The sequence below is a fragment of the Python bivittatus genome, unplaced genomic scaffold, assembly GCF_059951505.1.
Source record: "Python bivittatus isolate LINGU-HERP-01145 unplaced genomic scaffold, Pbiv_v1 ctg000210_np1212, whole genome shotgun sequence".
Classification (NCBI taxonomy): domain Eukaryota; kingdom Metazoa; phylum Chordata; class Lepidosauria; order Squamata; family Pythonidae; genus Python; species Python bivittatus.
Window position 1 is genome coordinate 7,458,333 of NW_028277053.1, and position 21,140 is coordinate 7,479,472.

Sequence of the window (21,140 nt, forward strand, 5' to 3'; positions counted from 1 at the left end):
CCAGGGCTCCTTGGGTAAGAACCTAGAAGCCACCAAGTCCTGATTGTGAGCGCCAGTTGTGCTGTTTGCAGTGCATGCATCCATGGTCTGGAATAGGGGATGAGTGACACCTGCAGTAGTACCAGCATTAAAGCCTTTTATGCATCAATGGGGGCAGCAGCCAAGCAGGACATGTGTCATGGGGATGAGATCAGTCCAGGCAAGAGAAGTGTGGGTGTCCCAGTTCTTCCAGATGGGGCCCAGAGGCACCTGACAGAGAAGGCCCCCTGAAGCCTGATACGCTGATGGCCTTGGTGACACTGCATAGGAGGAGGAGAGAAGATGACTTCTCAAATACACCAGTATCTCATTGCTACGTAATAAGTCTGGAATGAGCTCCACCCTCACCCACTGTGCGCCAAAAGATCCAAAAGTTTTTAAACTGTATTTTGTTAAGCTTTTAAAAACATTGCAGTTAACATTTCTTTTTAAAATAGTTATTAATATGTAATAAACAATATGATTCCATGTAGTCTGGGTTTAATTCGCAGTTTACATATTTAATTATAATGGTGAAATTGAAAAAAAGGTTATGTAATTTCAGTAGCCTGATTTTTTTCTTTAAACATTTTTCTTTAATTTTTAGAATTAGATATGTAGCATTTTTAAAATGTTTGTTTATTTATTTAAAAAAAGTTTTCTTTTTTGTTTTCAGGGGAATTTTTCCCCCCCACTCTTCCCTGTTTTCACCCTTTAGGTAGATTAGCATAGTTCCCCCCCCTTTTTTTTTACCATATCATTATTTTATATAATATGTTAGATTTGTTCTTTATATACTTATTTATCCAACAGCAGTAAAATGATATATTTACTTTATATATAATATTACATATAACTAAAAGACCTAGTTCTGTCTGGTATACTGAAAAGATCTCATCTACCCACTTGATAATCACCTTGAAGCCTACCACGAGGCTCCTGTTTTGACTCAGTCTAGAATATCTACCATGATTATTAAGTGCTGCTAATCTGTTTCCTACACTCTGAAACATTAGTCTGCTTTAACTGCATCCTTTCCTCTCTGTGGCCTTCAGCATCTGAAAAGAAAACCTCCCAGAATAAAATTGTAGCCAAGACTGCAAGCAAGATGAGTTCCTTAAATGAAAGCTTGATTCCCAACAGGAACCTAAAGCAGGTGATGCACAAAGCTGAGGTATGTTGCATTTCCAAATCCCTGTGTGAACCTCGTGTGCCAAAAGTCAGGCCAGTGGTAAACAAAAAATGAGCAAAAAGAAGAAAAAATGAGCAAAAAAGAAAAAGAAAATACCTTGAGTTTTCAGACTTGAAATCTTAGTCCTGCTCTATTTGCTGTCATACAATGCCCAATAACCAGGGGACTTTTTTTCCAGTAGTGCAAAGTGCAGCAAACTATTGGTGAATAAACTTGGGATTGGTTTCTTAACTACTTTTGTTGGCTAAGAAACATATAGGCTAAGTAACTTCCTTCCAGGTGTGATGGGAATACATGTTACTATTCAGTGCTGGCACCAACTATTTGCCTTGGGGTCTGTTTAATTATTTCTTAAAATTAATTTTGATTATTACAGCTGACTACACATCAGTGAGCAAAGTAATTGATATTTGTTAATGTATCCCAAGGAACATTTTGTACAACTTGTATTTGCTGTTGAAGGTTAAAGACTGTTATTGGTTTTTCCCTAAATATGCCCACATCATTAGTTCTTGTAGTAGAAAAGGATGCCATCTGGAAAAGGCAGAGTAGACACATTATTCAGGCACAAGTGCATGAAATTGGTGTTTCTGCATCTTCCGGCTTTCTTTTCTGAAAGGAAGAGGCTTATAATTAAAGGAGAAGCTGGATTACAGAGGAACATTACTCATTTTGTGTTGTTCTTTATAATGTCACCATTTGACACTTCAAGATCTGATAGACTGTTCTTTGTAGTGTGACATACAACTGAGGCTCCAACTCTTCGCTCTCTTTCTGCTCCCGGCAATTATATTTTTCTGTGCTTTTCAGGCAAATTAGTTGTACAGTGGGTTAAATGACTGATAAGAGATCTTTGGGATTTCCAGATCCACAGACAGACATAGGTGTGTTCTTTATGGCTCTGGTACACTTGAGGGTTTTTTTTTTTGGTTCACCCTGGAAAGAAATGAATCCATAGTGGTGATGATTCATATTTCCATTCCCTCCTAGGTTGTTTTAGGGCTCTCACCTTTCCCACTCAGCTTTCTTACTAAAGGAGATTGGTGATAATATGTATGCCAGATACAGAGGACAGTAAGCCACATGCAGAGGGAAGGACAGGAGGAAAATCTGACCACCCTCTCCTTTTTGGTACCTGGCACAGTAGATCAGTCCTGGCCAAAGTGACCTTTAGGAAATTAACCTGGCATGCTGCATAGCTTTGCGGGGCCTTGTCATGTGCTGCTTTTGCTTCCTCAAATCCAGCCCATATGGAGTCAGTTGGGGAGTGTAGACTGAAATGTGTTGATGAATGCCAAGATACACATACTGTAGGTTAGAGGCTGGCTTACCAGGGTTAGGAATAGTAAGGATCTGAATGGTGATACAGGACTACTACAAAATCCAGGTCCAGGTTTATTTCCTTTTCATATTCCTCTTAATCTAAGCAAGTATTGTTGGTCCTCTCCTAGTTGCCAGAAGCATTTCCAAGGACTTTTGGTGCCTTTTTGCCACCCATCTCTGTTAGACGTCCTCTAGAATCTCACGGGACCAAGATAGATGCCTACTTGTGATACAAAGACGGAAGTCAGCCACAATGGCCACAAGATCTTTTTCAAAGAAACAGATAACTCTTTAATTGAATAATTCAAGAGGTTTCAGCTATATGGATCTTTTAATCAGCAAGATATTTGAAAAGGTGTCCCTGAAGAACTAACTCTGTGGTTTGAATCTGAGGCCGAGTAGATGTTGCCTCATATCTGACTTTCTAACCGGAGTTGCTTTTTTTGCTGGTGGTCTTGCTCTTTGCTTCTGCACAAAGTTGCAAAGTTGGATCACCCAGGCATCAGCATGAACTTCAGGTTTGACCTGGTCTCCATAGATCTTACCTCACTCTGGACCAACAGCTTCTTTGAAGGGTTTCCCCTCAAATAAATGCCTTTCCACTGACATGTCTGAATCAGGGCCTCTTTTTCTATGCAGAAATAATTTGCCACCTTCCTAATTCTTCAGGGAAAATTTTCAATAAACTTCCTTCATTCACTGCTACAGCTCTCAACATGAAGCATTTTCTTATGGCTAAAACATTCAGTTATTCTCACTCCTTACAAATAGGAACATGGACTTCAAAAAGCAAAATGTCCAAATTTACCTTTAAAAACAAACAATATTTATTTCCGCAAACAGAAAAGGGGAAATAGTTGCCTTTAAAATTCAAGAAGAATTTTTTGTACATATAGCTAATCATTTCCTGGTGAGTTACAAAGCCATTACGACCTTAAAACCTTTCTTCTGCAAACCTGATTTTAGGTGTCTGCCTTAATATTTATGTCAATCTCCTTTACTTTTCAAACACAACTGATTAGTGAAAGGCTTGTCTGAATTTAATAGTCAGATAAGTCTCCTTTGCCCACACAGATAGATCAAAGGAAGTTGAGGCAACACATTCACATTTACATTTGTTCTGTTGTGCCATTTGCCTTGGCCAAAATATGGTGTGTGTATCCACTTGTGTACTGTGTTTTGAAGGAAGCGTATAATACATCTGTGATATATGTACTGCCCTCCTAAATATAGTTGCTAAAAGTCAATTGTATTGAGCTCACAAGAACTTTCAGTGGCACATGCTGTATTAGGAAGTTATCAGTTCATATATGAGTTCTGTGTGCAGACCTTTTCACGTACAGTGTTTCACTAGCCACTGAAGTATGTGAAGTACACAATGTCAATATCCCATTCAAGTCTCTTATCATAATGCTGTGTGTATTATTTCTGTTTCAAGAGACCAAACAAGCAAATTTATAATTAATTATATTTCTGCTAATCATTTGTGTAACATCTTTATCTTCATAATAGAAAGATAATTAACACCACTGATTATCTAATTAAATTCATTAAGCATCTACCAACAGTGCTCTATGAAGCTGACATTATGTTCCACTGTCAACAAATGCTTTGATTTCTTAGGAAGTAATTAAAATGTAAATTAGCATGCCATTAAATACACAGGGGAACTTTTGAATCTGATATTCATTTCAGAACTGCTCATGGCAACCCCTTTTTTCTCTCAGTGCAACCAGACAATTTGCTATTAATGATGTATATTAATTTTTTTGCCATTGCAACATGAATGTCTTCTTTGATATCTAGTTCACAGCAAGAGCAGAAAAGACATTTCTTTGAAACTACTGATTTGCTGGTAAATCTGGGTGATTTCTGCCTGTGCAGGAAGATGTTTTCTGTCTGTGTTGCTGGAACTAAGGTCATAGAACCTACAGAGTCCCACTAATAACACTAAGGATATTATTCCATTTTATTTCTTCATCAAGAGGTGATAATTTTTTCCTTCTGCTTGCAAGTCTTGAAGCCAGAGTACTATCCTAGTTGCTTTATTATATCTTGAAGTTTGATACTGCTGTAGAACAAATTCTACTTTTTTACGTTCTATTCTTGCTCAAATATGTCCCCCTGCTGCTCTGTCTGGGGGTTAACTTTCCATTAGTTGAATGCACTATAACCTTCAGATGCTAATTCCAGTTATGGATTCTTCCATGCTAGAGAGGATAGTCATGCCAAATCTTAGGCTATCATCTTTAATATAAGATTGGCAGTGCTAGGCTTCATCTAGCGACCTTCCTGTAAGGATAAGAAGTTTAGTGAAAGGCCTATTTTGGATCTTAAGTCAGGGAAATTGCTGCTTCATGTTCTCAGCCAGTGGTAGGAAACAGCAGACCAAGATAACTTCACTCTATTTTTAGTTTCATATTTAGGACTATTTTCTGTGTACAATTTCTGATTTCAATCTTTATTAAAAATGTGACCAGAAATTCCCTTGATTAAACTCTGATGTGAGGAGGGATTTAATCTACACAGCAAGTTTTTTGAGGTAGTTAGAAGATACTTTCTTCCTTTTTTAAAACATTCAAAGTAGATGGAAGATTCATTGTAATGCCAAGCTCTTTAATGAGTGCTGCATTATCCACTCAGATGAGCATCATTTCCTGAAGGATACGAGTTGGCAGAAGACTAGTTATAGGACATAGGGAAGGTCTAAGAGAATTGCAAAAAAAATCCACAAAAAAAAGTTATCACTTTGATTTCTAACACACCTCCGCCTGTCATTATCCTACTTACACTTAGCAGAAAAGGACTCAGCAACCTTGGCTGTTCAGCCTGCACTAGACTAGAGGCTGCTCCACCCTCTTTGGCAACTTGAGAATAGAGGAGAGCCATTCCAGGCTTCTCCAGCAAACCATTTGTGCCACCAGAACAGTGGGCAGTTATGGGCCAATTCGGGCTGTCAGGGTTGGCGCTCTCTGGATTCCTTTGATTAAAAAGTGCCACCTGTTGGGACCCAGGAAGTGTGCCTTCTCTGTCACAGTGCCTGCCCTCTGGAATGAGGTTCCCCCTGAGATCTGGATGGTTCCCACCCTGCTGACATTCTGAAGAGTCAAAAAATCCTGGATTTTCTTCCAGGCCTTGGGCTAGGCTGGTTGGCACCCCATTTGTTGGATGTCAGTTGTCGGTGGCATGTGTTGCATTTGCCAGGTTTGCCATTCTTCCTCTTCTTCCGTTTCTTTGTCTGAGTTTGGTGGTTTTGTTGTTTGTTATACTGTTTTTATATTGTTTTGGTGTATGTGAGCCACCCAGAGTCATTTGGAGTCTATATTTTATCCTTACATCCCCAGCTTGACCTATTACTATTTATCTTTATAGTTCTATACATGGTCCTGTATTATTATTACTGTTCCTTTCTTAGGCATTTCTTTTGACTTCCCTTCCCTTTCTACGTCCTCCAGCCCATGTGGACCCCTCTGCCACCTGGGGCACTGGTCACAACTGGTGGGCACAGTTGACCCACTGCTGTAGCTGTGCTGTTAGCTGTGGTATGGGGGATTCCTTGCTTCATCTCCAGTTTCCTTTACAGCAACAGGTTGGCATGGCTGGGGGGAGCCCGCAACCTTCTTCTCCTCCTTTCTCCTCCTCCTGCCATTTGGGTTCTGGAGGCTTTGGACCATTGTTGGCCATTACCTTGCCACAGGGCGCAGTCTTCACCAAGGCTACAGCAGCCAAGCCACCTCATGCTGCCATCTTGCATTTGGGTTCCTGCTGCCACCTCTTGACCTCATGTTCTACCAACCTTAGCTCCTCAAGGCAGTCTCTTTCTCTCTTTTGGCTCCACCTCTTTTCTGGACTTTTTCTCCCTCTTTCTTGTTCTTGTTCTTTCTTCTTTTTTTCACTCTCTGCCTTATAGTTTTCTTTATTTTTTTTCCCCTTCTTTAATCTTCTTTTTTCCGAAAGTGCCATCATGCTCTTGGGAGCACAGGCCCCCCTTTTAAAGGGCCAGTTCTCCCAGTTTGATAAGGGTGGGGACCTTAAAAAGGTATGGTCATGAGAGAAAAAGGTGCAGGCTTCTCCCCACAGGCTTCTTCTCACGGTAAGACTTCTTAGCACTATTTAAGATTTGCTCTTCAAATGTGAAGCACAAATGTTTTAGTAGTAGTTGCTTCAGACATCAGTTTATGATTTAAATACCATTCACAAGTGCTTTGTAATCTTTCTTTTAATCAGGATTTTACATCATATTTAGAAAAATGCAGGAGAACTGGGCAAGAACTCTATGCAGTTTTATGCAAGGATCATGCTGAGGTAAGGATCTACTGTAAGAAGTCACCTTGGCAGGAAAAACTAACTATGTTTGGATGCATCAAAGAAAGGAGAGGGAATTGATTGCTTGATTGCTTGATTGATCACATTTTTTCCTGCTGCAATCACGAGACTCTGAGCAGTTTACAGTAATAAAAACAGAGAAAGAAATAAAATGTCCATGGTGAGATTGAGAAACAAACTCACAGTTGTAAAACCATAATTACATTCATCCAGCCTAGCTGTCATGCATCACTCTGGGCCCTCCAGAAAAATTCTGTTTTCAGTAGTTCCTGGAGGGCTGAAACTAGAGGGGCTGGTCTAACATTGAGTAGGAAAATATTTCACAGTATAGGTGTTGCCATTAAAAAGCAGCACCTGTGAGCCTCCATACTTCATATCTTATGGAAAGGGGAAATCCTCATCAGCTTCTCACAGAACAGATAAGTTAGGTGGGTCGGTTCCAGCTGGAGAAGGTGGTCCTAGAGATGCTTTGGTTCAAAGCTATCTAGAGCTTTATAGTAATGACCAGTATCCTGAATGGTGCTTGAAACCTAGTTAAAACTGGTGCAGGGCTCAGAGCACATGTGTAATATGTTCGAGGCAGTGAGTGTCGGTCAATGAACTTTTGCATTCTAGACTAACTGAAGGTTCCAGGTCATCTTCCAGGTGGTCTTTAAGGACATTGCAACAGTCCAGCCATATGGAGATGAGGGCATTTCTCCCTCAACCCTTATTTTATATTTCCTGAATATTTACTATAAATAGCCTGGGCAGGATAATTCCTTTGAATCCTTATCCGGCTCTGTTCAGTTTCTTTTAAAAACATTATCTAAGAAGTCTGTTTTTGTGCCTGGATGGGGAATCCCCCTTATTTTGAATGGCCTTCTTTCTTGCAGATAGATACTTAACTGATGTTTACCACTGTAGGGATGAAGCGGAAACTGCCACAGAATGCTGCGATGCATTTTCCCTCCTAACAGCAGCTCTCTTGCTCAGGGTTTCAGCCAGTCACTTCTGAGGATCCATTCCATCCCCATTTGTCTGTTCTCTGGCTCTGTTCCCATTGGATCCTTCCCCACTGCAACACACATTTATGGTTTTCGTTTTCTTTTCTGCAAACCTTTGGGTCCCCAAATATATTGACATCTGCGTTTATTTCTCAGTGACATTCGTATGTCAGTGATGTAGCAGTATTCACTATCTGACTTCACTCCTAGCAGAAGTTATGATATTTATCTGCTTAAAATATACTGAAGGGATGCAGTTAATGCTCTCCATGAATTACAGGAAAAAATACCTCCTCATTGCTCGCTGGGCTGAAAGGATTTGACTTGAGAGATGTCCTGTCCTCTCCACCTTCACTAGGTGAAGTCTTGTAGAGTAAGCAAAGTATTAAATGCAGTCATTTTTACTACTTTTAATTTATTTAGTTTTAATTAAATTTAAATTAAATCAAGGGCAGTTTATGACCTGATACATTATGGCTCCTGGTAATCATTCAGAAGCAATGTGCCTCCCTCAATCCCAAAGAAATGATAAATTCCTGCTTTTTGCAGAAAGAAATCTATAATAGATAGAGTGGTTAAGGTGTTGGGGCAGAGTAAGGAAACCAGTGCTGAAGTCCACCCTTAGCTACAGGGTGATTTTAAACTTCCTCTCAGCCCAGCCTGCCTCACTGCTGTTGTGGAGAAAACTTGGAGGAGGGACACTGAGTGCACTATCTAAAGCTACTGCAGGCAACTGAATATTTACATACATCCAATAAATAGGACGCTGCTTTCCTTTTCAAGGTACAAATGCAACATCTGAGTAAGAACGGGAACCAGGGAAGAAGGCTATGTTGTTAGTGATTGTCTGTCTCCCTACAGAGGTTGCTGTGTGTGTACCAAAAATCTGCCAAGGTCTGGGCTGACCTTGAAGATCAACTTTTTAGGAAAGGAGGCCCTTGGGGGTCTGCAGTAGCCTCTCCTGCTAGAAGGTGGGTCCTGGATACCTATGAAGGCCCTGCTCGGATGAGGAAGAGGATCCAGTTCAAAACTGCATATGATACAGCAGAACCATTGTCAAACAAGGTAACATGCTTTCAGGGCAAGGCATAAGAAAATATGATCCAGTTTCTTCTTGTTCAATGTATCTTCCTCAAATCAGTGAAAAGAAAGCTCTTTTCTCTGGAATTTTGATACCTGTTCTTTCTATTCAGCTTAATAAAACAATAAACCATGGTTTATTAGGCTGAGAATATTATAACACCAATTTGTTCTGACCTCATGCTCCCCCTAACTCCCCAAGTTAAAACTTCTGTCATGGTTTATATTGGGAACCTGTGATTTCCTATAACTGCAACTATAAAGCAAGATTTGAAATGTGGTTTATAACCAAACCAACTTTACCTGATCCTAGGAATAATTTCTATTAAAATCCTGTTGAATTTAATGAAACTGAAGGCCAGGTTGTGGTGTATTTGTAGCTATACAGTATAGCCTATATAGAACTAAGGACATCTTTGAATTATATAGCACCATGAATCCTTGTGAATGTGGTTATATATAAATATAGTGAATAAATGTATATTGGCCTCTGACCAAATCATGATGTGATTCCTTTCTCCTGCTCCAGTTTCACTTAAAAAAAAATCTGTTTTAAAATAGCAATAGGGGAGGGATTTTTAACTGCAACTGAGATAGAGAGAATATGTTAAATTCTGCCCTACTATACTCCTGGTAACATCCAGAAAAAACAGGGGCTGCTTTGTGTTATAGAAGAGGTATGCTTGTTTAAACAATCTGCTAAGATTGCATGCTGGGAAGGTTGCTATCTGCTGATAACGCTGATGTTTGGGAGGCTGATATTTCAGTACTTGTATTGTAATACAAAGGCTTAAAATAATCAAGTAGAATTTTAGGCCAAGGAAGGCACAAAACAGGTCAGTAAACTGATCATATGATGCAGAGCAATTATGAATAAGGACATGGCAGAAAACAGAATTCACTGCTACTGGCTTAGATTACTTTGCAGATGAATTAGAAAAATCCATAAAAGAAATAAGCTGATCAGCAGCTACTAGTCACTCCAGCTGCATGTGAGTTCCCCCCTGTTCAGAAGCAGTCTGGCTCTAGGCTCCAGATGCTGTGGACAACAGCAGGAGAACAAAAATGCTTTCATACCCCATGGACTTTTCTGACTACTTCACCAGTCAGACGCAAATGTGTTTTCATCTTCTGTTTTTCACGCTAGTTCAAATCATTCCTTTTTCTAGGCTCAGCAGACACAGAATAGTGCACCGGCTTTAGTTCCTCTGGAAAATCAAGGTAATATTCCAAGATGAGATGCTGTGACGAAACAAAAGGTGGTGGTTTGACCACAAGGATCATATAGATTTGAAGGCAGGCCTGACACTCACTGAATCCAATGTTTCCATCCCTCACCTTCCCACCCACTGACACATTTTGTAAGAGCAAGCAGCAAATGTTTTATTTTTTAAAATATTTTTATTTGCATGTAGCAATGTTCCTGAGCTACATGTCAAAGCTGGAAATTTGTAAATGTTTTTGAGTTGGGGACAGGGCAGTGGAGAAACCTCCATTCTGCCTCAGATCAGTTAAAACTATTCTAAATTGCAGCAATCTACTCTGAATTTGGAACAGCACAGCTCTATCACGCACAGAGAGAATACTTAGGAAATGAAACAGTGTAATGTTGCAAGATACCACTGTTCAGATGCCATGGAATCAAGAGCGTTCCTCTAATCCTGCAAATACCCACTATATCACCTTGTCCCTCAGTTGTGAGCCACAAGCAGTAGCACTGAAGCCTAGACATCAAAAATACATGGAAGAAAAGAGGTGTAGCTTCACTGTCAAATATTGTGCAATCACTTCCTTCAAAGAAGCAAAAATCCTTGAGTTGTATCATCTCCAACCACATGTGCACTGAATGAATGAATGAATGAATGAATGAATATATATATATACACACACACACACACACACATTGTTGTTGTTGTTGTTTAGTCGTTAAGTCGTGTCCGACTCTTCGTGACCCCATGAACCATATTGCGCCAGGCCTTCCTGTCCTTCACTGCCTCCCTGAGTTTGCTCAGTTTCATGCTCATTGCTTCAGTGATGCTATCTAACCATCTCATCCTCTGCCGTCCTCTTCTCCTTTTGCCTTCAGTCTTTCCCAGCATCAGGGTCTTCTCCAAAGAGATCTCTCTTCGCATTAGGTGACCAAAGTATCTGAGCTTGAGCTTCATTATCGATCCTTCCAATGAGCAATCAGGGTTGATTTCCTTTAAGATTGACTGGTTTGACCTCCTAGCAGTCCAGGGGACTCTCAAGAGTCTTCTCCAGCACCACAGTTCAAAGGCATCAATTCTTCGGCGCTCAGCCTTCTTTATGGTCCAGCTCTCACAGCCATACATTACTACTGGAAAAACCATAGCTTTGACTATGCGGATCTTTGTCGGCAAGGTGACGTCTCTGCTTTTTAATATGCTATCTAGGCTTGCCATAGCTTTCCTCCCAAGGAGCAAGCGTCTTTTAATTTCATGGCTGCAGTCTCCATCTGCGGTGATCTTGGAGCCCAAATAAATGAAGTCTGTTACTGCTTCCATTTCTACCCCTTCTATTTGCCAGGAATTGATGGGTCCAGATGCCATGATCTTAGTTTTTTAATGTTGAGTTTCAAGCCAGCTTTTGCACTCTCCTCTTTCACCCTCATCAAGAGGCTCTTTAGTTCTTCTTCACTTTCTGCCATTAGGGTGGTATCGTCCGCATATCTGAGGTTGTTGATGATTCTCCCTGCAATCTTAATTCCGGCTTGTGATTCTTCCAGCCTGGCATTTCTCATGATGTACTCTGCATATAGGTTAAATAAGCAGGGTGACAGTATACAGCCTTGTCGTACACCTTTCCCTATTTTGAACCAATTGGTTGTTCCATGACTGGTTCTCACTGTTGCTTCTTGTCCTGCATACAGATTTCTCAGGAGACAGGTAAGGTGGTCTGGTACTCCCATCTCTTTAAGAATTTGCCACAGTTTGTTGTGATCGACACAATCAAAGGCTTTTGCATAGTCAATGAAGCAGAAGTAGATGTTTTTCTGGAACTCTCGTGCTTTCTCCATGATCCAGCGAATGTTGGCAATTTGATCTCTAGTTCCTCTGCCTCTTCGAAACCCAGCTTGTACATCCGGTAGTTCTCGGTTCATGTATTGCTGAAGCCTAGCTTGTAGGATTTTGAGCATAACCTTGCTAGCATGTGAAATGAGTGCAATTGTGCGATAGTTTGAGCATTCTTTGGCATTGCCCTTCTTTGGAATTGGAACATAAACTGACCTTTTCCAATCCCGTGGCCACTGTTGCGTTTTCCAAACTTGCTGGCATATTGAGTGCAGCACTTTAACACCATCATCTTTTAGTATTTTAAATAACTCAGCTGGAATACTGTCATCTCCACTAGCTTTGTTGTTAGCAATGCTTCCTAAGGCCCACTTGACTTCACTCTCTAGGATGTCTGGCTCAAGGTCAGTGACCACACCAGTATGGACATCGGGGACATTAAGATCTTTCTTGTATAATTCTTCTGTGTATTCTTGCCACCTCTTCTTAATCTCTTCTGCTTCTGTTAGGTCCCTGCCTTTTTTCTCCTTTATCATGCCCATCTTTGCACTAAACGTTCCTTTCATATCTCCAATTTTCTTGTAGAGATCTCTAGTCTTCCCCATTCTATTGTTTTCCTCAATTTCTTTGCATTGTTCATTTAAGAAGGCCTTCTTATCTCTCCTTGCTATTCTCTGGAAATCTGCATTCAGTTGCTTATATCTTTCCCTTTCACCCTTGCTTTTCGCATTCCTTCTTTCCACAGCTATTTGTAAAGCCTCATCAGACAGCCATTTTGCTTTCTTGCATTTCTTTTTCTTTGGGATGGTTTTAGTTGCTGCCTCCTGTACAATGTTACGGACCTCCGTCCATAGTTCTTCAGGCACTCTGTCTACCAAATCTAATCCTCTAAATCTATTCATCACCTTCACTGTGTACTCACAAGGAATATGATCTAAGTCATACCTGAGTGGTCTAGTGGTTTTCCCTACATTCTTCAATTTAAGCCTAAATTTTGCAGTAAGAAGCTCATGATCTGAGCCACAGTCAGCTCCTGGTCTTGTTTTTGCTGTCTGTATAGAGCTTCTCCATCTTTGGCTGCAAAGTATATAATCAATCTGGTTTCGGTATTGACCATCTGGTGATGTCCATGTGTAGAGTCGTCTCTTGTGTTGTTGGAAAAGAGTGTTTGCTATGACTAGCTTGTTCTCTTGACAGAATTCTATTAGCCTTTGCCCTGCTTCATTTTGTACTCCAAGGCCAAACTTGCCTGTTATTCCGATTACTCCTTGACTTCCTACTTTAGCATTCCAATCCCCTATGATGAAAAGGACATCTTTTTTTGGTGCTAGTTCTAGAAGATGTTGTAGGTCTTCATAGAAGCGGTCAACTTCAGCTTCTTCAGCATCAGTGGTTGGGGCGTAGACTTGGATGACTGTGTTATTGAATGGTTTGCCTTGGATACGCACTGAGATCATTCTGTCGTTTTTGAGGTTGTACCCCATTACTGCCTTTCCCACTCTCTTATTGACTATGAGTGCAACTCCATTTCTTCTAAGGGTTTCTTGCCCACAGTAGTAGATATAATGGTCACCCGAATTAAATTCACCCATTCCAGTCCATTTCAGTTCGCTGATTCCCAAGATGTCGATGTTCAGTCTTGTCATCTCATGTTTGACCACATCCAGCTTGCCTTGGTTCATAGATCTTACATTCCAGGTACCTATACAATATTGTTCTTTACAGCATCGGACCTTCTTTTTGCTTCCAGATACATCCACAGCTGAACGTCCTTTGGGCTTTGGCCCAGCCGCTTCACTCTTTCTGGAGCTACTTGGAATTGCCCTCCGCTCTTCCCCAGTAGCATATTGGACACCTTCCGACCTGAGGGGCTCATCTTCCGGCGTCTTATCTTTTAGCCTTTTGACATTGTCCATGGGGTTTTCTTGGCAAGGATACTGGAGTGGGTTGCCATTTCCTTCTCCAGTGGACCACATTTTGTCAGAACTCTGTGTCATGACCTGTCCGTCTTGGGTGGCCCTGCACGGTATAGCTCATGGCTTCACTGAGTTACGCAAGCCCCTTCGCCACGACAAGGCAGTGATCCATGAAGGGGATATACACACATACATACATACATACACATATATATATATATTCATGTTTCAGCTAGGAGTAAGTCTAAATGATTTTTTAATTGGGGTGTGCAGTATCCACAAGCATATTTCACTACTGCTTGTTATTGAAATTTAGGCATTGTTGAACTATTTCTAAATTATGAATTGAGGAAAATAATTTGAAATTTTCATTCATATGATGAGGAATAGAATAATCTCAACATGCATGCTTGAATGCTTAACCAGTGAGGAAGGATGAGTGCAGGCAAGTATTAATGTTCAAACAGATTAACAGGGTTTATTTCTGTGTGTAAACTAATGTGTAGTTTACTAGTTTACTTACTAATTTATGAGAAAATTGGTAAGCACAGAGAAAGGATCATTCTGTTTATTGAACCAAAAATAATTTGGTTATGTATCTTTCACAAAGCATTTTGACCTGTATGTTAATTCTAGTATCTTGTGTTAAAGAGGCAAAGAGAGTTAGAGAGAGGAAGCAGTGTTTATCAATATGGTAAGACAGCTTAGGAAATACCAAGAGTTGGACCAGGAGGAGGCAACCTGTAGTACTTGGCTTAATTGCAAGAGCCTTTTGCAACCCACCTCCTCGGACCCCTGGCAAAAATTATCATTCCCTGCATGCTTTTGGGATGGAGACAGGTAGAAAAACAGTAATATCAGACATAGAGGGAATGGGTGACCCTACCCACTTCTGGTGATACTTGTTGCTTATTTAAATTCTCCTCATTGCCACACTCACCCCTCCAACAGGCCACTTCTTCCATGTCTCCAGCAGAAGAAAGGTTGTCCAATTAGGGAAGCACATTGCTGGTAAAAATGGAAAGTTGGCAAAGTTCAAAAGGGAATTAAAATTTCTTCATTTCCATTTATAGTATATGTGGTACATGTTTTATGTATGTGTGTGCTTGTTCATGCATACACATAGATGTACATACATACATATGGTTGACAAGAGGAGCTATGTCTAGACAACCCTTTAGAAAAGTAATATGGCTCCACCCCTGTTATTCTAGCCACTGGAGTCCCTGCAGAAATAAAACCAGGTAGAAAATTCCACTCCTGAGCTCTCTGACCACATCTTTGTAAGATAAATGTTATACAACTCTCTGTCTGTCCTTTTATGTACTCTGGCCCTGATGATGGAGAAAATAAACAGGGATCTCCAATCTTAGGGGTCCTGGAACACCAAGCAATTTGATTAAGAATCAATTCAGTAGTTCAACGCTTGAAGTATTATAAAATATTATTAGACTAGAATAGCAATGCATTAGTCAGGAAAGCATTTAACAGTGAAAATGAGGGATATAATTTCTATAATAAAGTATTTCTAGTGTTTCTATACACTGTAGCTGGTAATTTCCTTCAGTTGTGGTTCAGTTCAGCTGTGGTAGGGAACCTACAGATTATGTTCTTCAGTTAAAGATGGGTGCCTAATATAAGGTTCTTTTTGTTCTCCTGTGCTGTGAAAATCTTTTGCTATTAATGTGCTGCACTATTGCTGTTTTTTTATTTTAATGCAGGTGAACCAGTGCTAAATAGAGAAGGAGGAACAGATCATGATCAGTTGACATTTTTTCCTTCCCTGCATGAATATTTTCATTCGGAAGAATTGTTGGAGGTGTGCATGGAAAGAAAAATCATCCTTCAGGAATTAGTGCAAGATGAAAAGGTACAATTGATTGTGATTGTGCATATGGTTTTGTGTATATTAAAGGCAAAATTTTAGAAAAGAAAAATATGAACAATTTTTCACAAATTCATAGAATTTGTTCAAAATTTAGGAAAAAACCTTATGACAAAAATAAGATCCTGTCTAATATAGTAAAACTATTTTGTTTTTTATAGTAACTTTATTAAAGATTATAATTACAATAGTAACAACTAATACAACCTAAAAAAACAGAAGAATAAAAAGAAAGAGTAGAGGGTACAGAAAAGAAAGAAAGAAATAGAAAAATAAGAAAGAAAAAAATATAATAAAGAAAAAGAAAAGAAATATATAAAGAAGTGACTTCCCACCTTCATCACAAGTATAAACAATTTTAATAACTTTATCACCTCCCCTTAGAATATAACAAATGATCTCTTCTTCCCATATCCCATCTCTTTATCTGTAAACAAATCCATAAAGTATTGTCATTTCAGTCCTGGTGTCAGTAAGACCATTAAAGGTTACCAGAAATAACAACATATCTATTTTAACCTTGATCAAATAAACCAACTTTATATTCCTTCCTTTTACTTCTAACAATCTTAATATTTAGTCCATTCAAATAATGTGGTACAACTTGATTTCATTTTTTCTTGTCCTCTCTCATAAGATTCTTCAAAATTTTAACAAGCCTCTTTTTTAAATCAAATATGAGAAAATTATCCAGGTCACTCTCTTGGTTTATTGTTTGTATATTCCTTTTAATTATTAAAACATCAGCTGGTTTCTTTTGTATGTCCAGTGTAACATTTTTTTCCATGTCATTCTTGTGGCCTGTCATTTGTAGGTCCACTTTCAACTCAGTCTCTCTCTTGTGAGATAAAACTTATTTTTTTTCCATAACATCTTTTAGACACAGTCTATCCATAGAAGCAGATATCACTGTTGACATTGTTAGCATTAATTTTTGACTCTGTTTTTCAAAAATATCCTTCAATATGTCCAATGTTAGAATATTTTGCTTCATTCTGAGTTGAGCTTATGTGTTTTTCTCCTTTAATTGTTAATCCTTAGTTTCCTCTGGTGTCCAGTTTTTAAAATCTTATTATGTTTTTTTTAAATTCAAAACAAAAGCATTTTCCCATGGAAAGGATTCTTTATAATTAATTCCAAAATCTTACTTCAAATTTATCTGAACCCTTAGTCTGTTTATAACTTTCTGAAATCAAACTTTTAATCACCCTTTTGCTGTTTGTTCCAAAAAAAATTTTTTTAAGTCCTTAAATTTGTATTTAAAACTTCTTTTGCTAAGGATTGAAGGAAACTTACCTGGTGCTGTAAAACTTGTCAATCCAAAGGTTCCTAATAGCTGAAAAGCAATTAACAAGCAATTTCCAAAAGCGATTAGAAAAGGAAGCACGCAAACCCAGTGTCCTTAAAGACGCCAACTGTGGGTTGAGCAAGATGGCCATTCCCTCATCTCCCAGAGCTGTGAACCCACCCACCGGAGATCACTGCCTTGCATCTCCTCATGAGGAGCAGCTATCTGGAGCACTTGTGGGCAATCTCAGGTCCTCTCCTTGTCCGAAGAGGAATTACAAAGAGCCAGTCTACTCACCAGTTCTACATTCCATTGTGGTTGTTGGTTCCACTTTTAGCAGAGCCATCTTCAGTTCACCATTTCTTTCTCAAGAAGTCCATTGTGTGATAAAACTATTTTTGGATATGGGACTATAGAATTGAAAAACATGACTGAATATAAAAGTTTATATCAATTAAAAATCTTCAGTATTACTCACAAAGGCTGACATTTCAACTTTCTTTCTGATTAAGTAAGGTAAAATAAGATAAAGTCTGTTGAGCTCAACTCAGCTCCTGGTGGTATAATTTCTCTCTGTCAGGATGAACAATATTTTGGTCCCTGATAGTCATACTAGATTACAGGTGATGTCTTTGGGAGCCAGATAGGATGGGGAGACCCCTCTCCCCCTTTGCATAAACAGAGTTTTGATACATATTCAGAGAGAACGTCTCCTTACTTCCACTGCTCAAAATGACTGCTCATGGCATCAGGAAGGTAGTCATTTTGCTGAAATGGAAAGGGAGATGGTGAGGCCTGCTTTCTCCTCCCAGGAAGAGAGATTGGTATTGCTGCATCCCTCCTGCATAATATGGTGGGAATGCAGCAACATGGTTCCCTTTGCTGGGAAGAAAAGGAAGTCTTGCGGCATTGTCTTTGTTCCTAATACTGGTGATCCTTGCAGCAGTCAAATGACTGACAGACTCAGACTCTGTAGGGGCACCACAGGACTTACAGTGGGGCCATGTCCTCAGTTGCCATAATGACCTTTGTGGACTTTACACTGGAAGTGAAAGTCACTAAATGGGTTAGTTTTTCTCATTCTAGCACAGACATTCTTAGGATTGAATGCTGTGATAGTTTGGGTAAAGTGACTTTGAAGGAATTAGAGAGAGAAATTAAGGATCAGAAACAATTCTCACGGTGAAAGCAAAGGGATGTGAGAAAAAGAGAAACTCTTCAAAACTGCAAAGGACTCGTCCAAAAGCAGTCACTGCAGAGTCGGTAATGACTGAGTGCAGATTAAAAAAAACAAAAAAAGGAACATGCTAAGAAAACTATAACTTCTTAAAAGAATACTACCTTTTTATCTGAAGACAAAATTTAAAATAGAGCAGGAATCCATTAAAATTGTTTTAATTTAAAATTTAAAATTTAATTTTTCAATATTAATTTTAATGTTTTAATTTAAAATTTAAAATTGAAGACTGGATGGCACCAGCTTACTGGTGCCATTTCCAAGAACAAATTAATCAAAAGCCACCAAGAGCATGCTCAGAATCAAGCAGAGCTTCTTTCAATGTAGATGTGAATAATAAATTGATTATGTGTCATCAAGTCAGTGTCAACTCTTAGCAACCACATAGATAGATTTTTCTCCATGGCATTCTGTCCCTCACCAGGTCCTTCAGGTCTTCCAGGGGTGCACCCATAGCCACTGTAACTGAGTCCATCCACTTGGCTGATGGTCTTTCTCTTCTCTTTTGTTCCACCTTTTCCAGCATCAGAGCCTTTTCCAGAGAGCTAGGTCTTTGCATAATGTGTCCAAAGTAGGATAATTTGAGCGTAGTCATTTGTGCCTCAAGTGAGAACTCTGGGTTGATTTGTTCAGTGATCCATTTGTTTTCTTGGTTGACCATGGTATTCTCAGGGGTTTTCTTCAACACCAAGTTTCAATTGCATCAATACTCTTTCTATCCTGTTTCAACGTAGTGCCAAAATGACTGAGGCAGGTAAGGCAGAAGGAGTCCCATTCTAGTTTGAAGGTTCATCAGAAAATCAGTGTTATTTAATCAACTAACTGGAGTCTATTTTTGCAGCTTTTTAAGGTAGAGTAACAAAAGACACATTTCCAGTTCCTCTTACAGAGAAAACTAATTTCATTTCTCCAAACTCAGTAGTTTGCTACCAAATTGTAGATTTGTCAATAGAAACAGAGCCAAAAAGGCTTTGGTTTGCTTTTTTTCTGATTATATTTTGAAGATAAAAAGCACAATAAAAATATCTTGTTTCAGTTCTGTAGGAAGAAATCTCCATCCATCCTCCTCAATCCTAAAGTGTCATGCCTTTAATTTAAATGTTGATATTCTTTTGAAGGTTGAGACTCAGCCTTCTCAAATACATTATTTCTCTTTTTTCACTCTGAAATGGCTAGAAATTGTAACATTTGGAATATGGCCCACCCTCACATTTTATGCTGTTCTTCCAGCTGAGAAGGAAGGTAGTTCAGCTGTGGCTTCTAATCTAATTTCAAGACATAGTTTAAGTTGGAAATACACACACACACACACATACACACAAACTCTCTATAAGAAGTGCGAGAAATCATTTTATAGTCAAAGGACACTTAGTTATTGTGATCAATTTTGTCCAGAAAAACCCAGCTGGGTCGTGGGGCTGGGGTTTTGAAGCATTGTTTTGCAAGTTTTAAGAAGTTAGGTTTAATCAGAGGCTTACTAATCTTAGTTTTTTAAAATGGTAAATTATGCTGGTATATTTTGGTGATATACTCTTGAATTTGAGCAACAGAATATTGGGGGTGGGGGTGGGGGCCTACCTTATACCAATAGAGTAGTTCACCTTTAACAGCAGAACAATGTCACTTCAATTCTCTGCATCTTGAAGCAATTTGAACAACTTAATGCTAATTGCTCCAAGAAATATGTTTGAAGTTATGTATGCAATTATTCCACGTCATTTGAATCATTCTGCTAGACCAGTGGACTCCTTCTGTCTTTTGCTTTGAGAAAAGGAAGTTAAGTTTAATTTCAGACTCTCCATTGCTTCATTCATTAAAAAAAAAAACCACTCTTTCTGCGGGGCTGTGTTTACTAAGCTACCTCATTTCTGTCAATATTGTGTTTACTCATACTATTGACTACAAGAAAAGACCAAGTTTTACACACCAATTCTCTCCCTACTATGTAAAATTGAACTGATCTGACATGGCTTGAAAGCTGCCTGGTTTCCAATTTAACCAAACCAAAGGTAACTGCTTCCTGGATGATTACATTAGATCTCAGCCACATAGGATTGTTAAGTAAATAGGATTTTTAAGAAAGAAGCATTTGCCTTTTGTCATTGTTTGTTGTGGAAGAAACTAGAATGCTATAAGTGGATGAAAAGCTGGAAAACACCCAAGTATTTCAGCGTCATGGTTCAAGGCCATTTTCAGCAACCCTATATGTGTCCTCATTGACCTTGCTTTAATCAGCAAGGTGTAGTTGCTGTGCTCCAAGCTGATCTTCTCCTGATGCTTTTTCTTCTTTTTTTATTATTTCTTTTTATTATTATTTTTCTTTTCTGGGCCACTAGTTTATCTCCACAAGAGATACTGGCAAAAGGAAAATGCCTCCTTCTTAAAAGTCCCTTTTGTTTAAAAGTCCTCTCACATTAATCCACATGGGCACATGGGCTCTTTGGAAGCTGGGGGAGATTCTTCTACTTCTAGTGGCAGCAAGAATGATGGAACAGTGCACCAGTCAACCAGTTAAAAAAACAGAAGTGGGTAGCTCAGCAAGAGAAAAATAGTAACTAAAAAAAAAAAAAAATTGGAACCTGGTTTCAAACCAAAGACCCCAACAGCTGCAGCAAAGACCTGGGAAAGGCAAGAAAGACACTTTTATTTTAAAACTGGTTGTGGTAGCTGGATATGCATGCATTTTGATGCTTTAAATTTCTAAATGCATTAAGTTTTCCCAAAAAAGTGATTGGTGTTTGCTTTCCTGACATGGGTGGGAGGAATAAAGAAGCATAGGAACTCATCAGTAGAGGGCCGTGTTAACTGAGACACAAACAAAACATTTGGCTGTTACGAGAGCCAAAGTGGAAAAAGG

General features: G+C 39.1%; 1 protein-coding gene across 1 annotated transcript in view; it reads left to right on the forward strand.

Moving 5' to 3' along the window:
• WDFY4 (WDFY family member 4) overlaps window positions 1-21,140 on the forward strand; it is a 191,028-nt gene that overhangs the window by 85,587 nt on the left and 84,301 nt on the right. Inside the window, exons 38-42 of the mRNA XM_088139404.1 lie at window positions 1,074-1,192; window positions 6,761-6,838; window positions 8,707-8,910; window positions 10,095-10,146; window positions 15,595-15,743. Of these exons, the coding sequence (XP_087995530.1) occupies window positions 1,074-1,192; window positions 6,761-6,838; window positions 8,707-8,910; window positions 10,095-10,146; window positions 15,595-15,743 (602 nt within the window). The remainder of the gene's footprint in view (window positions 1-1,073; window positions 1,193-6,760; window positions 6,839-8,706; window positions 8,911-10,094; window positions 10,147-15,594; window positions 15,744-21,140) is intronic.